The sequence below is a fragment of the Rhopalosiphum maidis genome, chromosome 4 (assembly GCF_003676215.2).
Source record: "Rhopalosiphum maidis isolate BTI-1 chromosome 4, ASM367621v3, whole genome shotgun sequence".
NCBI lineage: Eukaryota > Metazoa > Arthropoda > Insecta > Hemiptera > Aphididae > Rhopalosiphum > Rhopalosiphum maidis.
Genome location: NC_040880.1, coordinates 8,377,825 through 8,400,740, shown reverse-complemented (window position 1 = coordinate 8,400,740; position 22,916 = coordinate 8,377,825). Strand labels below are relative to the sequence as shown.

The window sequence follows — 22,916 nt, the reverse complement described above, 5'->3', positions numbered from 1 at the left end:
AAAAATATTGATACTTTATGCTACCTTTATAAATTTAATAGAAAATTTCCAATTCAAATATACTAAAATTATCTGTTACAAAAAAAATATGCCATTCTATGTACCTATTGGTTATTTTTCCTAATAATTATATTAGACAAAAAAATGTAAACTAGTTTTATCGGCTATTAGTTATTATATAATTAAAATCAACATGAAAAATTCACAGAATGATATTGTTTTCTAGAATAAGAAACAATTTCTTTTAATGCTTGCATTTGTTGTTAGCATTTAGCGGTCATTGTTCATTGTGTTCATTAATAATTTTGATAAATAAGTTATAACTTTGTTTGCATATTTATTTGTCTTAAGGTTATGAAATAATAAAAATAAATATTTGAAATTCTATATAGCCCAAACCCAATATTGTATGTATTTATTAAATTGATATTTTGGGCTTATTCGCATTCACTCAGACATATTTGAATTTGCCACTTCAAACAATTTTAAAGCAATTTTATTTGATTTCACTATGGGAAATTATAATTGCAGCAAAAATATCGGAAATATGGGTTATTAAGTATGTAATTATCTAAAGACTAAAATATACAAAATGTAATAATATTTTTGGCATTTATACTTATTTTATAGACTTAAACGTCGGGAAACGTACTATAACAAATAATTAAACAATTAAATTAAATACACTGCCTATAATTTAATAAGCGTATAAAAATAACTAAAGTAACGTATTACTTTTATTTATTTAAAATCTAAATACATCAAGCTATGATATAAATAAGTAAACAAAATATGAGATATTAAATACCTAATCTAGATATATTATATAAATATAATAATTTAGTTTATAATTTAAGTATAACGACTGAATTTTACTGAGTAACTGAGATTGATGAATAAATCATTTTTAGCTTTATAAAAAAACTTAATTTAATAAACTGAATTAAAAAATGCAAAAAACTGATGTTTCTTGTACAATTACTTAGATAAAAGTTAATATATAATTGTTTTATAATTTTTTTTTTTTTTTAAATAATGATGGATTGTATCTGTTTTTATTATCATACTTGACTATTAGTCAAGATTCTGTATTATAGATTTACGGTTTACTTAAAGAATTAAAAATTTATATGTCGGTTATACCAAATTAATATTTTATAACTCAAAATAAATAAAACTAAGTTAGATTTCAAAGTAAATTTGTTTGAATTTATACCTACCTATTATATGCCTATTATGTGTATCTCTATATTCCATAATTATTTAGAGTAACATAATTAAATATTTAAAATCAGTAAATTGCATGCACAAAACACAAATAAAATTATCTTAAAGACTATTTTATTTGAAACGTTGTGTATCGATCGTTTCAATACAGGTTTATACATATTATTTATGACTCTTGCATTATTAAAATACTTTTTTTGATGCTGAGATTGTAAGTGTGTAATTTATTTTTGACATTTCATCATTTCGATTCTTATCCCAATAATAAAATAAGCGAATCGGAACTTTTATGCGTTGAATATGAACGAGCTAATGTACTAATTCTATACCTAAGTTAGGTAATATATTCATTATTCATCGTAATTAAAATTTAAAAATATAAATCTTTATAGTATTACTGCAAATAATATAAACATTATCATCAAAAAATAATTATTTAATTTTTAAATGCTAAAACCATAATGCAAGTCAAACTTTAATGAGCACTTAAAACATTGTTTTTTTTTTCAATAAAATATCACAAAGTTTAAGTTAAAATGTATTAAAAAAATTCAAATTATCTACTCTTTAATCTTTTAATTAGTTGAAACATATAATACTATCTTTAAAATACACGCATATTATAAATGTGTCCCTGAGAACAATATACTTAAAACAGTTGAAACAAGTAAATTGAAGACATTAATAAGTGTCTATGTCTAAAAATAACTTTACATTTTGTGACCATTTTTAGTAAATTAATAATGTATTAATATTTTTTAGTCTATGTATATTTGACAAACGCACCAAAATTAAAATCTACGCACGATTAAATTTAAATAAGCGTGTACGAGTCGAACTTATAAATATTCATATAATATATATTGTTCATGAATACAAGTGGGTTTATAAATTATTATTTGATACGAGTATTTATACAAAAACAAACCTGTCAGTAAATATTATATTAATCGAACGTCAATATAATAATATATATCTACTAGTTAATTCGTATTTACTTTTAAAAGCCACCCTCCATAAGTATCTCATAAAATATCTGCATGCCTATCTATCCAACGTGACACGTACAAAACTTAGTGTTTTATGAGTTCCTCATGAACGTTTAACAATACCACACCCAACTATTTGTTTTGTTTCACCATACGTGAACTAACGCACTTCCTATTAAAAACTTTCGATTTAGCTACTGGCATATTCACTAATAAATTGCGTCAGTTTCAAGGTTTTCGATATGTGGTATGGGACTAAAAAACGCACCAACACTTCCTTAAAAATATACGAATTCACCTTGCTCTGATTATTCACCCGTATCCGCTTACGCACTGAACGATGTAATATGTTTTTATAAACTTCAAAGTATAATACGTATACACATATTTCAATATCACACATTCCAATAAAATACATCATTGTCGTTGTTACTGATGTATATATGTACAATAAATAACAACCTTATTAATCATGCAATTTTATCATATGTAAATTGCGAATCATTTTAAATTTAGATTTATAGAAAAAATTATGAGTTTTGCAGGATAAAAATTCAAAGTAAATTCAATTGTAACATCCCTTAAACATTTATAGCAGTCTCCGCTACATGTTCGCCCTTATTAAAATTAACCCCGAAGTACAACTGCTGCACTTTGCACTGATTTTCCTGCTAGTATTTTATCTTTTTAATTTAAAAAACTATGCTGATTTTTATGCTTGATTTCAATTAAAACAATATTCTGATCCAAAATGTCACAGTGATGTAAACTAGGGCATTTTAATATACGTTTTTAAAACTAGGTTTTCGAGCATATGACTGATTGCAAATCGAGGCAAGTTACCTATTACCACCAAAATGATACTAGTAGTTTCCGTCACAACTCTTTTTTGTCCTAAAACGAAAAAGGTACAATTCTCGGTTTCCAACTATAAAAGTCAGGGAACCAATAAATTAAATTTTCAGGCAATATACGTATATTATATAACATGGAAATACTTTGAAATTTGTAAATAACTGTTAAGACTGAACAATTTTATATTTATTTTTAGAAATGATTGTCCATAATGGACATATAAGTTGCGTTAAGATATTTGTCAAAAGCCACAGAAAAATAATATTATTAGGTGATATTAAACTATTACATTTTTATAGAACTTAGTATACAAATCTTCAAAATTAAACTGACGAATCTATGATAATTTATGTTAATTTTTAAAAAATACAGTTTAATTGTATATTACTTGATTTAGATATTATTTATACTTGTATAACATTGTTTATGTCAATTTAAATTATTTAAATAAATGCATATGTGATACGAAATTTATTGTGTATAATAATTACTAATTAGAAACGTTTTCTGAGTTTAGTACGTTATTTTTTGTTTATTACCTACAAAATAATATTGGACGGAAACGTCTTTTTGGCAAATCATGTTATCTTTTTTTGGTTTTTGGTGGAAAAGGGCAATGTGTGATAGAAACCGGTTTTTCGCGAGTAAGGTCCATGCGCGTCGAGACCAAGTAGATATATTAATGTCCTTCGGGGACATGCGATAACGCAAAACCCATCTCAATCATAATATGCATGGTATTTAATATTGTAATACAGTACACAATATTATTTTAAAATAAGTATTATATATTGTTTCTTCACTCCACGCGCGGAATAGATAAAATCAGTTAAAATGTCCCTCGTACAAAAAAAAGTATTGGGAGGTATACGCACACGACGCCCTTGTTATTTTTTGGCGAACGTATTCGATGAAGGTGGGCTCTCGATAATAGTATGAGTAATATACTAATATATTATATATATATACACGAGTATGATATGTATATATTTTGACGACAGCGATTTTAATTATAAAAACTCGCACGTATTATGCGTGATATTTGAATCACCGGCCGTCCGGACTCGGTATGATCAATATTCGGCCTGGCTTGCGTTCGTCCGTCGGGTTTATCCTAACAAATCGCACAGATGCCGGATGTAATGATATATAAAATTCAATAGTGATATACATACCTATAATGGGCAGCACAATAACTGCTCGTGACTTCATCCGTCTCAATTAGAAAATCATATAAATATATAAAACTAGTTCCGGCCGACTGATTGTTATAAGTCTAATAGATTTATGAACCAAATTCGAAATCCTATACCAAAACTTAGAATATTATCATGTTTAAATCGTTCTATTTGTAGGTTTGAGTTGTAATCGATGCTTTAAAACGTCAAATATTATTCCAGCAGATAACATCGCTTGAGATATCGATACATACAATATTATTATATATTAGTATATTACGAACGGTCAACGGATGAAATTATGATAGTGCCTACCTACGTGCTTTTTTTTCTATTGAAAAACTACATTAAACAAAAAATAATTAGTTTCAGAGATATGCCTGCCATTATAAATGGCCGCTTTACGTCTACGGCGGTACCTATATACACTATTGTGATCTATTATAAGAATATGAGATCGTGACTGTACTCGGACGTGGCCGCGCGCGCGCGTACGGGCGAACGATCGACGTGAAATATTAAAAACGGATTTAGAACAATCAAGAACAAATAAATAAAATAATAATAATAAAAACTAAATAAAAATAAAAGTTTAAAAAATGGTCACACTGTCCTTCTGCGTACTCCTACCTTAGGTCGCACTATTATACAAGTCGACTGCTCGTAATACACAGACTCCTATCCGCGCAAGACGGCGGCGGCACGCACGCCAAGTCCAGCCGCCGCCTATTGCATAATACTCTGCCGTGGCGTGGTCGCTGCCGCCAAGAGAACGAGCCGCGGCACGCGACAGGTGGTGGCGCGTCGCCGTCGCGCATTTCGTTGATTCATTCGCTCGGCGTGTCCAGACGTGCGCGGTGCTCTGCTGTCCACAGACGGGCCACTCTCGTCGTCGTCATCGTCGTCCGAATAACAAATCGTACGTGTTGGTATTTCGTCGCCGTCGTATATAGTTTCGTGTTTTGTTTATTCTTGCAAGACATCGACACACGAGCCCATAACGGCGGTCGTCCGATACATCAAACGCCTTTGCGCTTTTCTCTGATATTTTCTAATTTCCGCCATGCGAAATCCGCCGCCGATAGTGTTTTAATATTATTATTTTTGTTCGCACGCCCGCGAGACGACCGGAAACGATATCATATAATATCAACATGATCAGTTCGTTTCAGAACCTGAGCAGCCCGGCCACCGTGGCCGCGTACAACCCGATGGCGTACAGCCACCACACCGGCCACGGCCAACAGCTTCATTCCGTGTACGGCGCCGTGGCCGCGGCCGCGCACCACGCAGCCTACAACGCGGGCCAGCAACCGGTGCCTTACCATCCGGCGGATTACGGGTCGCCGGTGCCGCCGGTGCCGCCGCCACAGTCGCACAGGTACTACGAAACGCCCAACAGGCAGATGACCACGCCGGAACCGCCGAACCGCAAGAAACCCGTTCCGCAACAGCCGCCCGTCCAGTTCACCAGAGTCCAAAGCGGAGTGCCCGGCGGTACCTATAATATATTAATATTATACATTAATACCATTTAATAACATTTAATTACCATTATCGCATATTTTTTTTTCGTTTTTGTGACTGTTGCCGCAGCAGATTAAGACGATTAGGTAATAATTTAAGTCCTTTTTCGTCACTGCTGTCGAGTCGCTATATTCAGTGGTGTAAATGCGACTAATGCTCTATATCGACTAAAATGTTACGATATGCGACCGAGTGGGTAAAAACGATGTTAACTGTGATGTGAAATCATACTACTTTCATCGATATCGATAACGACGTTTATACAATATTGCTATAGTTTGTTAATAGGTATATATATTTTAGTTGCATGATAATTAATGGTACTATAGAGTTTTTAAACTGAATTCGTCACACTGACGATGCACACACGCAGATTTCAACAGTAAACTGCCGGGCGTCTCACCGCGTGTGTGGCCGCCAATATTTATATAGACAAATAACTGTTGTGTAAATATTTTACGAGTTGAATCACCGATTTCCATCAGTTATTCAAATAGTTAGGTAAGTTTTTAAGTTTAGACGGAAGATAGGTGGGTGAGAGGTACATTATAATATGTATATAAAATTAAGTGTACGTATATAATACGCTAGTAAACAAGCGTGTATTACCTACTCTCTCTTTAATTTTCAGTTCCTTCTTTAAAATGTCATGTAGGTACGTACAAAAAAAGGTGATACTATAATAGCATCATAAATTATTATGCACCGAGAATACGATTAAAATAAAATCAATATAACTATGTCAAGATCGAAGTAATATAAAGAATGAATTATAAGTTCAACTCATATCTTTTTTTCTCTTTTGTATATAATAGGTATAGACGATTAAGTTCTTTTGCTTGTTATCCAAAGCTTTTTTTTTTAGAACCAAGTTTGAGTTGAACAAAAAAAAAAGTTTGAAAGTCAATTCGATTCAGTTTTTTTGAAAATTTATTTGAAAAAATATAATAGCGTGTACACTCGAATTTTCTTATCGATTCATCATAATAATTATATAATTATAAGAAGGTTAAGTCGATAATCTATTATAGTTGTCTTATACTCGCATATTATATACTATACAATGTACCAATGAAAGAGTCCATCCCCATATCCGTCACTCGACGATCAACGTGTTAAAGGACCTAAACCTCGAAGCGTTAGAAACAATATTAAACTATTTTCAATCGTTTACGTGATATATTAAAAAAAATTGAATTTGTTTCTAATTCACGATTTCAAAGGTGCCTAAATGTACCTAGTATCTACCTATTACATGGTATAGAAATATGTACTAATTGGATTTCTCAAGGTTTTTCGTTACTCGAGGTACACTTTCATGAAAGCTTTAAAACCACATTTGCTCTAAACTCTCCGCAATAAACCGTTTCATATCTATTACGAATAAACAACATGCAATGTTAATGAGTTTATAATTACAGCGTAAAAAAATTGTCTGCATTTAGTTTATATTAATGCATTAAGCACTATTGTAAGGAATTATCGAGACCGAGTTATTTATTATTATGTGATATCTATAATAATTACAACACGTATTCAAATAGTATAGCTTCTATACGTTACATAAACTTTTACAATTTTATTAGTAATCCCGAACAACTTGTTTTGATTTGGTCATCTTAAATAATAATAATAATAATATTATATGAACACAGAAATTTACGTCAAAAAATACCTAGTACAAAAACAAGATAGATTAAACGACATCATTGTATAAGCATAGTGCGATTTCTATAAAACATTACCAAAACAATATTTGCATTTTAATTAAGTGTGAGAAAACGTATATTTTTAAGATTATCATCGCTTTAAAATGTAAATAATATGCATTTTAATATGTAGGTTGTAATATATAGGTAGCTACAGATTATAGACATAATTATTTTATAGCTTATAATTAGTTTTTTGTATTAAGCAGATCATCAATGCGTAGCAAAAAAAATGTATAATTTAATTTCAGGATATGATTGTTAAAAAATAATAAATATAAAATATTCAATCCATTATTACGAAACATTTAAACAGATTTATCAAATTACAAAATCTAGGAATTCTGAAAAACTTGTTGAATTGAAAACTAATGATATTATGAAGCTTAAAATACGACGAACACTGCTATAAAACAATACTTATACATATTTTAATAATGATATTTATGTGTTTTAGGTAAGACTTCGTTGCACGCAGTACTAGACTACGACGAGGAAGAAGATGAATCATTAGATTACTACGATGAAACGTACAGTCACAGCGGAGTGACGCCAATTCAGGGTCCTATATTTTTAAGAAACGGTTCCGTGCCGGTTGTACCGTTGTACGGTTACCAAAAAGTGAGCAACGGATCTCTACTGCAGATACCGGTAAGTGATGTTCGTTTAATACGTTACATGCAGCAACTGCTTCCTACTGCGGTGTCCCGTAGCCCGTAGTTATAGGTGACAAGCGTAGACTTGGACATTCCTAATAGGCTTGAAATACATAGGTTTAAAAAAGTATTTTTATAAGTCTGTGAAATAAAATATATGAACGTAGGTAATTGAATTGGATTAAACCCAACGAGTTTATATTGTTACTTCAAAATAATAACACACGCGTGATGTGTGGGTACACATTAAATTACTATTAATTATATAATATATTTTTGGAAAGAGTATAGTAGATATATATTTATAAGCTTGAACTATTAAATAACGAATTACATTCATAAAAACATACAAGGTAATAAATTAAACTCGTAACGGATAAAAATTGCCTTTTTAGTTTGGGAAAATAGTTTTGTTATACGAAAAAAAACGTCAATCGAAGCCTATAAATGTTTTCTTTTCGTGCATTGGAATAAGACAACAATATTTATTAGTTCACATATGGTTATACACAAAAATAGGACCGTATAACGATATTTGTTTATTTTTTACAAATTGTAAAACGTATAGGTTTACTTACATAAATGTTTAAATATTTTTTTACTATTATTCCATCCCGACAAATCAATTAAGAAAACAAACCCTGGCAGCTTAGACATATAACACGTGTACCATAGTTTAATGATGTTAGATACAAAGTTTAGACTCCAGGGTAGTTATTAGGAATTAGATTATTAGAAAATCGTTACTAGAACAATGTCATAAAAAACCGATATTTTTATTGTTTAAACCAGTGTCTTTTTATTTTAAAAAAAATGTCGATAACGATTACCAATTGAATAAAATAATACAATAAATGCAAAATATTATAATATATTCAACTGGCGTATAGTGGTTGTGGACTGTACTCCATAACGCATTATATAGTCATTACTCATTACACATATTGTTATTAAATACGATGCTTTACACTTTTGATAGTAAAAATTATAATAAGTTCTATGGTAATCATGACCTAGTTCAACACTAATAATTGTGCTACTGGGTATTAAGAAAATAAAAGCGTCGTAAATACCAATACCCCAGAGAGTGACAGTTACATGAAATGTTCATGACAAAATTGCATAATGACCGCGCAAGGACGTCGGTAACTGAGCAGAGGTAACGTGTTTTTAAAATGTTTTGGGCAGTTTTGGAAATACAACCGCGTGGACCGTGGTTATCTTTCTTATAACAACACATAAAATACAGTGAAAGTAGTCCAGACACAATTATAATGTATTCACCAGGTAGAGTTCCACGCGCCATTTATCTAATTTAAACATTGCACTAAACGTATTATTATAATTGTACTTATAAATTATTATGATTCCAACGCGTGTGTCATATATGTAGGTACCTACGCGCTACACCTGTGTGTATATATTTAAATTTAGTTTCATGACACTGGATAACTTCCAAAACTATAAGGCGTATTCAAATTTTTAAATGAAAAAATAAAGTATAATATTTGATTTGACCAAAATAAAATATAAACAAAGCGTAACCTATCTTCGAGTTTTATTAAAAAAACACATATTAAGATTAATAAAAATAATTACTAAATATATTAAATTATTATTAATAGCAATTAATCAAACATTAATTTATGTTTAGTAAAAGTTATCATCTGAATCATTCGTACAGTAAGTCGTTACAATTTTAAAATCAATAATTTTTTTTCATATATGTAATAATAAACCACTATGAGTATTAAAACGTTTTTATTGATTACTAAAATGTCTACCATTGTATCACGAAAATGGATTAATATATGATGATAAAAACTATTTTATTTTTAAAACTATTTTTCTACTAACACAAACTAAGAATTAAAACCATAAATGTAATTCATCATCTTTATAATAATTTATCTTAATAAAATACTCAACATATGTATAGTTTCAATTTCCAATCGATTTTATTTTTAATATTTATACATACAATTATAGAATTAACAAAATGAATCATATTTTTAAAGTTAAATTTAAAACATAAAAATTAATTTTTACTAATTATGTACCTACCTATTTTACCTATAATTTATAAGTGAAGTGCCTTGTCTGATATAAGACTGAAAAAACTAAATGTAAAACTATTAAATAATATTGAAAGAGTATTAAAACAATTCAAATTATTATTTGATTTTCATACTAATATTTTAAATAAAACGTCCAAACTATTATGAAATTCCATTTTGCTTTAACGTAAGACATGTGTTTGTAGTTTGTATTACTTACAAAGAATTTTAATGTCCAATTGTTATGGTAGTGATTAATGATTAGGTGCAAAACAAAAAAATAGATGACGATATGAACTATCAATTTTCTTAATAAGAAGTTCCATAAAAGTATACCATATAAACAATGTTAATATAACATATTATAAAATAATAATAAATGCTTATACATGTCCAATCACTTTGTCATGACTTACATATTATATAGATTGTAATTCCTAATCAGTATACCATAATATGTATATATATATGTATGTATAATATTGTACTTGTCACATTTACTAGGTAATTATTTTTATTAAATTAGGTCTATAAATACAAAATGTGTGATCTCATAAGAAAAGTTTAAAAATAATATATATATATATACTCTAATGGTTTTAGAAAGAAAAAAACATTTTAATTTAAATTAAATTTTTAAAGTTACTTTAAATTAATTTATTATTTTTTGTAATTAAATCAAATTTAAAAACAAATGTATTAAAAAATAAAGAGAGAAAATAATATTGAGTTACATCATTTCTGACAAGCGTATCTACATAAAATAGGTACGCATGTGCAAATGTTTATAATTAATACCTAGGTACACATATAGTGTACACTGTACAATGTACATAGCAATAAATAAATCAATTAGCTCACATCAATTGCGTGTTACTAATAGTTACATAATAATATTATTTAACGGTAAAACCTGACTACTAGAGTAAAAATTTTACAACTTTTAATAGAGGCTTACGGTTTTTTTTACATAGATACTGGCACCTAAAATGTATATTATTCATATATAAATATATACATCTATACATAGACAATTTTAAAATTATGTGTTTCGACATAAGTATGTTTAATATGTATATATAATTTAATCAAAATCAGATTTTAAATGTGTCAACTACAAGTACAGATTGAAATTTCATTCATATATCTATGTATCTATTATATATTTATTATTTAATATTTTATGGTTGGGTTCTATAGCCGAATAATCAGCTCTCTCCTTATACCATTCGTGTTGATTGTATATACTTCATCACCATATTTTATTATTATGCTATAAAATCATAGATTGTTAATTTAAAAATAAATATATAAGGATATCAATGAAACATAATGGCTATAAAAAAATGAAATATATATATAATATAACAATGATAACTATGATCTAACAAAAAAGATCGTTGAAACGAGAGAGATAATGCATACAATAAGTGGGTACTCGTCGATCTGTACAAATTCTATAAATACGTAATATAAATTAATTTACATATTGACGTGTTGAACCACAGCTCATAGATCTACTTAATACGTTATTTTGTATTTATTATAACTATATATTATAAAAATTTTAAAATTTTAGGTTAGATAAAAAGTGAAAAAAAAATATATAATTTCCGATTTTATAAAAAAAATGTACCATGATTATTCTATTGTTATGATATGATTCTATTATATTCAATGTTATGTTTTGAATAATTAATATTGTTGATTTTAATTAACCATTTACAAATAATGGAAGAATGTAGTACTATAATAAATTATTATTTATTACCAGTACATTAAAATATCATATTTCTCACTTTTTACCTATAAGTTTGATGTTTGATTATAATATCTAACCATACAAATAAGTTATACCTTTTTTGCAAAAATCGAAATTATTGTCTAATGTTATTACAAAAACACAATATCTTGTGATTTATTTGCTAAACATGCTCTGAACAGTAATCATCAATTCTTTAATATTTAAATATTAAAAATACCTAGTAAATTATTTTATATTATAGTCAACTGACTGCTACCTACTAAGAGCATTTGAAAAAATTCTTAAAGCAGGTATAAACCCTAATTATGTTAATCAGTACAAAACAAAACAATACAAATGTTAAGTTCAAACAATGATTTACATTCTTCTTTAATTTCGCGAGTATTGTTATCAGTATTACCGGTTCTTACAAAAAAAAATTACCTTTCCTAGATATTCAGGCACGTGTACAAAAAAAAAAATTCGGGGATGGGGGGTTGAACCCCAAACCCCCCATGTATACGTGCCTGTGGATATTAGTAGAAAAAAGGTAAACTGTGGCGGAATCCAGTAACACTTAAGGTGATACTACAACTATGTGATTATAAAATAATTAGCTTTACAAGTATGAATATTAAATAGTCACTAATGAATTTTACCAATAATTATATATTTAATGAACATACAATTTTCGGGTACATATTGATTTTTAATAGATAGTACCTGTAGGTATTTATTTAACCTCGATCAAGCGGCATGACATTACCACACTTTGTTTTATGTATACATTCCAATATTTTCAACTCGATATTATATTTACATTTTTATCTAATAGGTATGTACGTAATGATGACCTTGTTAAAATATACTAATATAAGTCAACAAATTTCGTTTGATAGATAATGAATACATATTATTTTGTTAATTGATTATGATTAGTGAAATAAAACAAACATAGAAAGGTAATTTATGTTCTGTTGTAAAAATGTTTAAAAAAAGTTCAAGTCATTAGTCTATGACAGCAGTTCCAAAACTTTTTTGTTTACAAATATATTAAAAAATCTGCAAACCCCCAAAAAATCTGAAATACTAATTTTAAACTAAAAAAAAAACGATAAATCATGATCATTACAATGCAACTTATAATTTTGGATGTATCCACAGAACTCCAAAACTACACGAAACCTAGCTTCACTTACCTCTAGTATATAGGTAGGTACAATTCTTTTTTAAATTAAATTATATTTTTCTTTCACTTTCTTTAATTATTTTCTTCCTTAGTCACACTATTCTCTCGGTTTATGAACTAACATTAAAATTAATTTTACATACCAATGAGTACTTAAATTTGAAATACAGTAATTTATTAAAGTAATTTTATAAAACTAAAAAAATGTCTATTAACATTGCCTTAACACAAACAAAGAACTAGTTTTTTGGTTATCAAAGTTACCAATACAATTACTTTAATAATAATATTAAAATTTTAAAAAAGTGTCATGCCTATTTTATTTTAGTTTTCCCTATTATATAAAAAAAAAATAATATTTTTTTATTTTTACTTCATAAAAATACCAACTATAGACTCAATTCATCATGAGAAGCCTTGATTGAAGTTGATAAAGCATTTTTTTTCTTTTAGAAAAAGTGTCTTCAGATTAACAAAACAAAAACACATAATTGTAAAATTAATAGATTCACCACTCAAAATCTTAATTTAAAAACTTAAAATTTTTATAAGTAAATTATTAATTAAACAGAACAGTGTAGCCGTTTAGATAGATATATATATATATCTAAAAAATAATTTGAGCAATTTTATTAGTAATATAAGTACAATTATATGAAGGTATGTATTTCAATGAAATCTTAAAAAAAAAGAAAATATGTTTAATCATCGTCACGCGAACCGGTGAGCCTATAGGTACATTTAAATATTAATACAAATATTATATCACATACCGTATTAATCACAACTTATTATTATTTTTATAATTATACTTATAGACTGAAATTCAAAATTCAAAATTGATTTATTTTTCCACCTGATTATCCAACGCATAATATTAAAATTAGTTATAAATATTATTTACGCTATACAATGCATATTTATATAATGTACAAATGTATACCATGTCACACAAAAACTACTTGAAGAAGCGAGCTAATTTTTCTGTGTATTTTCAAAATATTACTTTATAATCTTTTATTAATTTATTTTTATACATACTACGTGTTTTTATAAACAATGTAACCTATTATTGTATTATTTAAATAACAAATAAGAAAAATATTTGTATAATAATTATTTTATGCAATTTCGTATTACTTACAGGTATTTTGGACTGCTCTTTCATTTGCCTTAGGATATGAAATTGGTGGAGATGTGATTCGCGGAACTCCGTGTATTAAACGAAATCACCAATTGTTTTGTCCGACAGCAGGAAAAAGTTACCCAGTGTAAGTAAGTAGTAGCTAAACTACCCTCGTGATTTGTATACATATTCTATTATTATTTTCGTATCAATTAAAAAATACATGTTTTTCAAGAATACTTTGTAATAGATATATTTTTAAACAAATGTATTATTAGATAATTTGTACTATAAGCACACAAATGTTAAAATAATAATATATTATCTTTAGTAAATGTCTTTTTCTCACGTCTACGACAAATCATAATATTCGGGATACTTGAAATAGTATCGCTATTGGATTAGTTGAACACGAAAAATAAACACATAATTTTACTATATTCACGAGTCACGGACTATGACATCAGAGTCCGTGATCTAAGTCTACTTATAAGTTATAATACAAAGATTAGAACTCGGAGCAAATGGTCTAAGTTTTTTATGTAAGATAAATTTGTTTACCTTCAAAAAATATTTGATCTCAAAACTTACTAAGTCTATAATTATGAAATATTTGTACTATTTTTTTTTTTTTTTTGTTTAACTCAGAGACCGAATCGACAGATTTATTGATGAAAATAAGGCACTCATGAAACGAATGTATGGCGATTTTGAAATGATGGAGAACGGGCCGTTCCCCAAGGCAAAAAGATCAACAGCTCGGAAAAGAAGACAAGACTCTAGTTTTTCGGATAATCAATCGAAACCGAATAAGCTGCCGACCAGAGGTCAACCTGCAGATTCTGGAAGGTACTAGCTTTATAACAAATAAATGTTAGCATGCACTATTTCCAATATTTTTATACTAATTTATAAAGGTATTAGCTATAAATATTATAATATTACGTACTTGCCGACTGTTATGCAAATAAGACATTAAGTGATAGATAGGTATTACCAATGTGTTCAACACAATGCTATCGTTATTATTACAATCGCCTACCTATATACATCGAATATTCAATTATTACATTTCATGAACCACTGTGTCTGTGCATACATAATAAGACATAAGTATACACCTAATAACCCTTGACATAATCAAAAATCGGGAGTGCCGCGTAGGTCCATATGGCCATACAATAAATGTACCTATATATAACATTAAACTTAAAGAAATATATGTTTAATGTATTTAGTAGCCAAAAGTCCGTGGTTATACATTGATGGACCATCTACCTAATAACTAATAAGGAATTATCCATAGCCCATTATAGGTTTTGTTCAATAATCTTCTGAGTGCAGAAAATACCCTGAAATAATACTCTCAAGGTCTCAACTGGGTCGTCTGACCTATACTAACGTCAACAACTCGGCATATTGTAATAATATTGTTATTATTTCTTCATACTGTAGTAATTGTTTTCGTAACATATTTTCATGGTTCATAATAATAATATAATTATGAACGTTTTTATAATATACGAGTAATCACAAATAATATGTTTTTGTTTATTCGTTCATTTGGCTGGTTAGCTTAAAGCGAATACGATTCAAGGTGTACAACGTTCAATAAACTTTTTTGTCATCAAACAGTGGCGTCCCTGAGGTTAATCAATCGGGATATTTATTATAAGCTACACATTTAAGACATTACAACTCACCACCATCAAATTAAAAATTATCTTAGACCCTAGTGCAAAACAAAATTATCGATGTTTATTTAAAACTATTAATACTAAATCAATCTATAAGCATTTATGATATTATAAAGTATTCATAACTAATGTTATGCAGTGGTGTGCTCAGCTTTTTTGAAAGAAGGGATATCCATTTTGGACTTATCACAAACCCTACATTTTTTTTTCATGTAGATAATATATCATTACAAAAAAATCCAAAGGGGATGAGGGGAGAATATGACACCCTGATCCCCTCGTGAGCACGCCAATGATGTTATGTTTTGTAATAATATTAATAATAAATGTTATTATTTAATAAAATACATTAAAATCTCCAATAAAATAGTACCCGATGTTGATAAATATTCTATTTTTCGTTTTTTTCATTAATATTTTATAAAAACTTAAAAGGTACCAGTTATTATTTGAACATATAGTGTAACAGTGATAAATTATTATAGTTTATTAGCTAATGTAATGAACATATTATACAAATATATTATACATACTTTTTGAAAAAAGACAACAAAGTATGTATTTTGTACCTGTACTTAAGTAATATAATAAAAATCATATTATTATTCAATAATATTGTAATTAATAAAATTCCACTCAGTAAAATATTTGAGTTTAATAATACCAACTTGTCTACTGAATATACAAAAACCATTTTAATTGTATAGAACGCATCTAAAATTCTGTAAATAAAAATACAACGTAAAATAATAATTAAATGCATACTTGCACAATAGTTTATCTAGTATCTACACTTCCAAAAACGTCAAACCTTATAAATACTTAGAGATAAGTTTACCAACCTAAATATAATCATTTAACAATGTTTACGTCATATGGGTAACTGCGAATATAAATTTATTTATTTTCAAAAAAAGAGAAACATTCTTGAAGCATTATTTAGGCGTAATATTTTAATTATAACTAATATTAGTAGAATGCATATCGTGTAAGTATGTATAATATTACGACTACCGACTACCTATACGTGTTTTGTCGAAAAACATATGGAGTTTTTGATAAATTTGAAGCTCCTGTCCCGAAAGCACCTAAATAGATTTTTAAGTATTAGGTTTGCTATACGGATAACTGAATAACGTCAGAAGTTAAAAATGAAGTTAAATATATCACTTTTAAAACGTAAATACAATAACCAGTGGCGTAACTAAGAGTTAAAGAGTGATCAAAGTGTGCGGGCACACCAGGGCCCGTTTACTTAGGACACCCGAAGTAATATAATATTTTACATTTAATAATTTATAAAAAGCTATTAAACTATAATTCTATTTTTAATAATCAAAAATTATTATACAATTTTGAATTAATAAAACATGCAATAATATTTTAAAAAATGTATAAAATAATTTTAATAAAATGAATGCACCTTCTCCCTACTCAGACCTCCCTATATACTACCTGATCGCCTAGTTAGAGGAAGACAGTTGAAAATTTCGCTTCCCGGGCCAAAAGTTACACCACTGAAAATAACTACTTACTGTTTATACATATTTCATCCCGTACACAATATACATATTAGTATATTAGTTTATATAGATGTTTAATTTTACAGGATAGACTCTTGTGAATCTAAAGTAGAAGTGGTCACTCCGTATTGGGCTTCAAACAGCGTGGGTAAGACCAGAGCGATTGTTAACACGGAACACTTTGAACAAGCTATTCACCAAGAAGTCTGCACGTAAGTCGATAGACACAAATTAAAATAACTAATTTATGTATACATAACAGCCTATGAATTAATATTTTAACGTAAGACTTATACACTCATTGAACTATTGTTTTTACAACTACAAAAAAAATATTTGCATAGTATTTGGTATTAATTAATATTTAGCAAAGACTTGAAATAATTTTTAAACTTAAAGTTCTAACTATCAAATCAATAATTCAATATTCGAATTGCTTCTTAAGATGAAAATTAAAAAGTATTGCTTTAAAATACTAATAAATCTGTTGGTTAGAAAAGCACAAAATTATGTTAAATAGAAGTAATACAACGAATAATTTAAATTTAAAAAAACTATGAAAACATCTAAAAATAAAAGCAATCTATCTCTCCTATTCATAATACGTCATCTATTATAATAGGTACCTAATTGATACACAAAATAAAGCCACCGTGATTTTCCATTTTCATGATCAAAAAAACATTTTGAAAACCCGGCCTCTCCTGTATTTTTTAAAAATAAGTACTTATTTCGTAAAATATTACTAACGTCTTAGAAAATATTTTACTGAGAATTTCATTTTATAAAATTAAAATTTCGAACGAGTTATCAAGTATAATGAAGTATTATAATGTATAAGTGTTTAACTGTAAATGAAGTAGACCATCATTTTGTGGAGTAGGCTTCATTTTGCTGATCTAAACTTATAAGTTATATAGAATAGTTGTAATAACACTCGTTCAAAATTCAATTTTTGTGTATTTAATTCTTAGAAAAAAATTCTGTTTCAAAATATAAAATTATAAATGATGCTTACATTCAAAAAAGTTAAAACTTAAAAAATTATAAGAATAAAAAATACATCATTTAAAAAAATATATTTTAGTATACTTAACTTGAAATTTCGAAAAAACAGTACCCCAAAAATCACGAATACTTTTCGAAAAGATCAATGTTTACCTTTAAAAATCTCCTAGGTTTTATAACTATATGTACCTATATATTAACATACGTAGCCATATGTGATTGACAAAATGACAACCACTAATCGTAACAGACATCAATACAGATACCTATCTATTTGTTAAATTTATCTTAACATGGATTGAGTAAAAATTACAATAACAAATTACAATAATTTAATACGTTTTATTATTACAGAAAGACGCTGACGGGACGCTGTTCTGGGGACTGTGGATGCGAACAAAAGTATAAATGGCACAGGTTGTTAGCGTACGATCCTGATAACGATTGTAAAGGGATATTTATGGATTGGTTTTTGTTCCCGTCTTGCTGCGTGTGCCGATGCGATTCAACAACCCCGAACAATGTTTAGCGAATATCGTCATTATTCGCGCATGTCAACTTTGTACTTATTATTAAATATTATATACATATCACATATAAATATATATTTATTATCCTTTAGTATAACAGTTTAGGAATAATACCTACGCTTATATTATAACGTTTCGTATACATATATTTATATATTATTATTCAGTGCCTTTATTTAATATAATATGCTTAACTACGTACGTTTGTGAAATTGTCATATATACGCGTCTACAAGATATTTTTGTTTGGTCTTGGAAGTAATCCTCTTACGAGTAATAAATTATTAAGTTTAAATGTATAATATTTTATTAGTATCTACTACCTATAGGTATATTATATTATTATAATATATGTTGTTAACTCGTGAAATTTAATTTTTACTGCAGAATCCATGCATTTTTATTTCTTAATAATGGTTGTATAAACATGAATTATTAATATAATTAATTTATACATATTAGAAAGGTACCTATACCTACTTTTATATTTCTTTATATCTACAAAATACGCAGTATAAACACGTGTTTTAAATCGTACAATTTTAAATACTAAGGAATGTTTTTATAAAAAAGAATATCAAACAAAATTCTAATTAAATGTTTTTAAAAATTGACTATGCGTACTTAAAGATGTTTCTATTTGTATAAAAATAATTTAATATTATAATCATTTGATTATGCGAAAAATACATATATATATATTTTATATATTTATATATTACTTAAACTATTATCTCATTTGTTATTTGTTAACTATTTTAATCGTTTTGTATGGTAGCATTTACTATGTATTGTACATACCATTGAGTGATTTTTTCACAGGTTCTGGTCTATTATTAACAATAATAATAACTATTTTAACTAAGTCTTTCCAGAGGTCAGTAGGCTTTTGTGTGGCATCTTGTTTGGGTCTCACTTAAAAACGTTGATATGACAATATATTATATCAACCGTTCAATGACTGATGATGTCTGATATAATCTATTATAATATATAGGTATAAATACATTTTTTTAATTTGTTTATAAGGTATACATCTTATTAAATATATTTGTCTGTCTTTGAATTAAAGTAAGATTCTTAAATAGTTCGTAGATACAACTTGTAATTCAAACATTATTAATAATAAAAAATCAGTTTATAGTTAAAATAGATATTTTTTAAAAATGTACATACCGATTGAGATTTATCACAAATAGTAATTACTTAAAAGTTTTCTAAATAGTCCTGTATCGCAAACTTAGTTTTATGCGCAGATCATACACTCATATAGTCACAATGTTTATACGTCATAATTATTCTTTGTTCTATTTTCTATTAAACTAAAATTACATTTGACAATGACATAATCATACTGGTGTAATAGGTTCATCAGTTATTTCATTATTTGTCCACTAATTTTCTAATATAATGGTCTTAGGAAAAATAAAACTTTGGTCAATGATGAAATAAATAAGTACAATTATAACTTAAGCCTTAAGGATACTTTTAGGTACGCGATATCGAAGGAAAAAGGCGAGTCTCATGAAACAATTTCTTAACATAATACTGACATCGTATATAACATCAATGATATTAGTATTTAGATAAATAAACTGGCCCAAAATTCCATGATGATACCAAATTTACACGACTTCATTCTAAACTACTCAAAATACAATTACCACTTCTGAAAATGTAGGTAGGTACTCTCTTTTTTGAACATTTTCAAAAGCGAATTACGATTTAACAACTACACGCAGGCACACAGCTATCGCATAAGTAATCAATAAATAATATAATATAGTCAATATAGATAATAAATAAAACGTATTAATTTTGAAAAGATTCATTAAAGTAACGGTTGGTTAAGTTGGTTGCTACTAGCCTCCTAATAAGATGAATACAAAATAAATAATTTACATTCGTTCTGTGGTCGTTTTATTTGTATTGGTAGAATCGTCGGACAAGTCAAGATGTTAGTGCGTCATCAATTGCTGTTTTATTTATTAATTTTATTATCACCACCTGAGAGCAAATTGTGGTATAAATGCAGTTTAATTCCCAAACAATCTTTTGGAATTTTCTTGATATGTGTTTTTTGATGATTAATTTGATGGTACATTCAAAAAATGTCGCTCAAAAAAGTAATGACCAAAAAACCAAATTATCGATTTTTCAAAAAATAGTATCTTTTAGTTTAAAATACCGACAATTTACATTTTTGTAATTTTTTTTTCCATTTTAATTTTCTGTTTTCTTGATAATATTATACTGTCTTGTATCTAGTAATGTTTCAATTACTTTCAAATACTTTCATAGCGTTCATATAATAAAAATAAAAAATACAAAAATTTAACTATATAATATATTATAGTATTCTATAAGAAAAAAAACTGTATATTATTTAAATATAAAAATAAATATAAGTAAATCGGTCGGTGTTTTTGTTTTTAAAAATTTTTTAAATGTTCCAGCAAATGCCACCAAACAAAAGCATAAAATAACAAGTAATAATAACTAAAAGTTAACAAAAATGTGTAACTTTAATAGGTAGGTACAATCTTATTTTTATACTCGTACTATACAACTATCACACCTAATTTATAATTACCTTTATTTATTTATAATTTAAGTTTTAAAATAATAGTACCAAAGGACACGAAATTGAAAATATTAAGAAATAATTCATAGTTTTTTTGTTTGTAGAATAGCAATAAATAATTAATAAGAAAATATATAGTTAAATTTTTAAAATAATACAAAATGTTTCATTTTTATTATTTTATATTTACTAGACTTAATAAGCATAACTTAATAGGCATTTGACTAAATTTAGTCTAGGCGGATAGTAAAATTGCATAAAAATTAAATTCTTTGACTATATTTGCCTAAGAATATAGTAAAGTACCGGACTATATATTAATATATAGTTACTACAAATATTAAAATTTTTAGTTATTATTTTGTTTTAAGGACCAATAGTTGTAAGTTTTAATTTTTAAATTTTAAGTTTTTATTTTTGTATTTACCTATGTATAGTTACATATTTTTTCCGCCAATTTTTTCTCAACAAATCCATTTGTAGTTGTCACCACCACAATGTCACATTTTAATTGGTCAATAAGTTCATCCTATGTCCACGGATACATTTTGGATGGGTGGGCAATACACCAAATTTTTGCAATTTGTAGATCAAACCTAAACCATTATTTAATGTTGACACTTTTTTAAGTCAAATAAATTCACATGGTTTACTATAGCCATAGTCGTATAATAATATATGTTACGTACGAAAAGAAAAACCGCAATGATTAATATTTTATACTCATCATGGCTTGAATTAATCATTTTATCGAAATTGTATTATGTTCTGAATCTCACTCCATAAAATGTGTAATAAAATATCTATTTTAGATAGTGTTGCTTATGGGTAAATCCTCTCGGGACATTCTGTGTATAAGTATAGCACTATTATAATACAGGGCTTAAATATTAAAAATTTCTGTTTTTAGTTATTTTAAAGTTTAAAATTTAAATTAATACTATAACATTATTGTATGTTCAAACATTATTTGATTTTTTTCCAATTAACATTATTATATTTTTAAATGTTATTTTTTAACGTTATAAATACATTACAAAATTCTTTTCTACATTTTATTGTCTTTTTTGGTATAATAATTAATCACACTGTAGTGTAATAACTACAAAACTTATAGAATTTGTTAACCCGATAATTAGATTAATTCCAAAAAAAAAATCCCAATAATGTTATTTAATTGTTTATATTACGAATATGTATTTTGTTTATTGTTAATTTTTAACTATGATAATTATAATAAATTATAATAATATGTTTAATAGTGTTCATTTTTTTTTTGGTTTTGGTTTTCTGTATACTAATTTTATTTATTGTTTT

General features: G+C 27.1%; 1 protein-coding gene across 1 annotated transcript; it reads left to right on the top strand.

The window, feature by feature from the left end:
• The first annotated feature begins 5,067 nt into the window (after positions 1 to 5,067).
• LOC113560903 (protein spaetzle 3) lies at positions 5,068 to 19,314 on the top strand. Its single transcript, XM_026967027.1, has 6 exons — positions 5,068 to 5,746; positions 7,943 to 8,136; positions 14,278 to 14,402; positions 14,906 to 15,106; positions 17,564 to 17,689; positions 18,840 to 19,314. Exons 1-6 carry the CDS (start codon positions 5,404 to 5,406, stop codon positions 19,012 to 19,014), a joined length of 1,164 nt encoding a protein of 387 aa, XP_026822828.1. The 5' UTR covers positions 5,068 to 5,403; the 3' UTR covers positions 19,015 to 19,314.
• The last annotated feature ends 3,602 nt before the right edge of the window (positions 19,315 to 22,916 follow it).

Excerpts from the sequence above, each read along its gene's own strand:
- LOC113560903 (XM_026967027.1), top strand. The coding sequence starts at position 5,404 with ATGATCAGTTCGTTTCAGAACCTGAGCAGCCCGGCCACCGTGGCCGCG. Across the intron at positions 5,747-7,942 it reads CCAAAGCGGAGTGCCCGGCG|GTAAGACTTCGTTGCACGCA; the intron begins GTACCTATAATA and ends TATGTGTTTTAG. Across the intron at positions 14,403-14,905 it reads GCAGGAAAAAGTTACCCAGT|AGACCGAATCGACAGATTTA; the intron begins GTAAGTAAGTAG and ends TGTTTAACTCAG.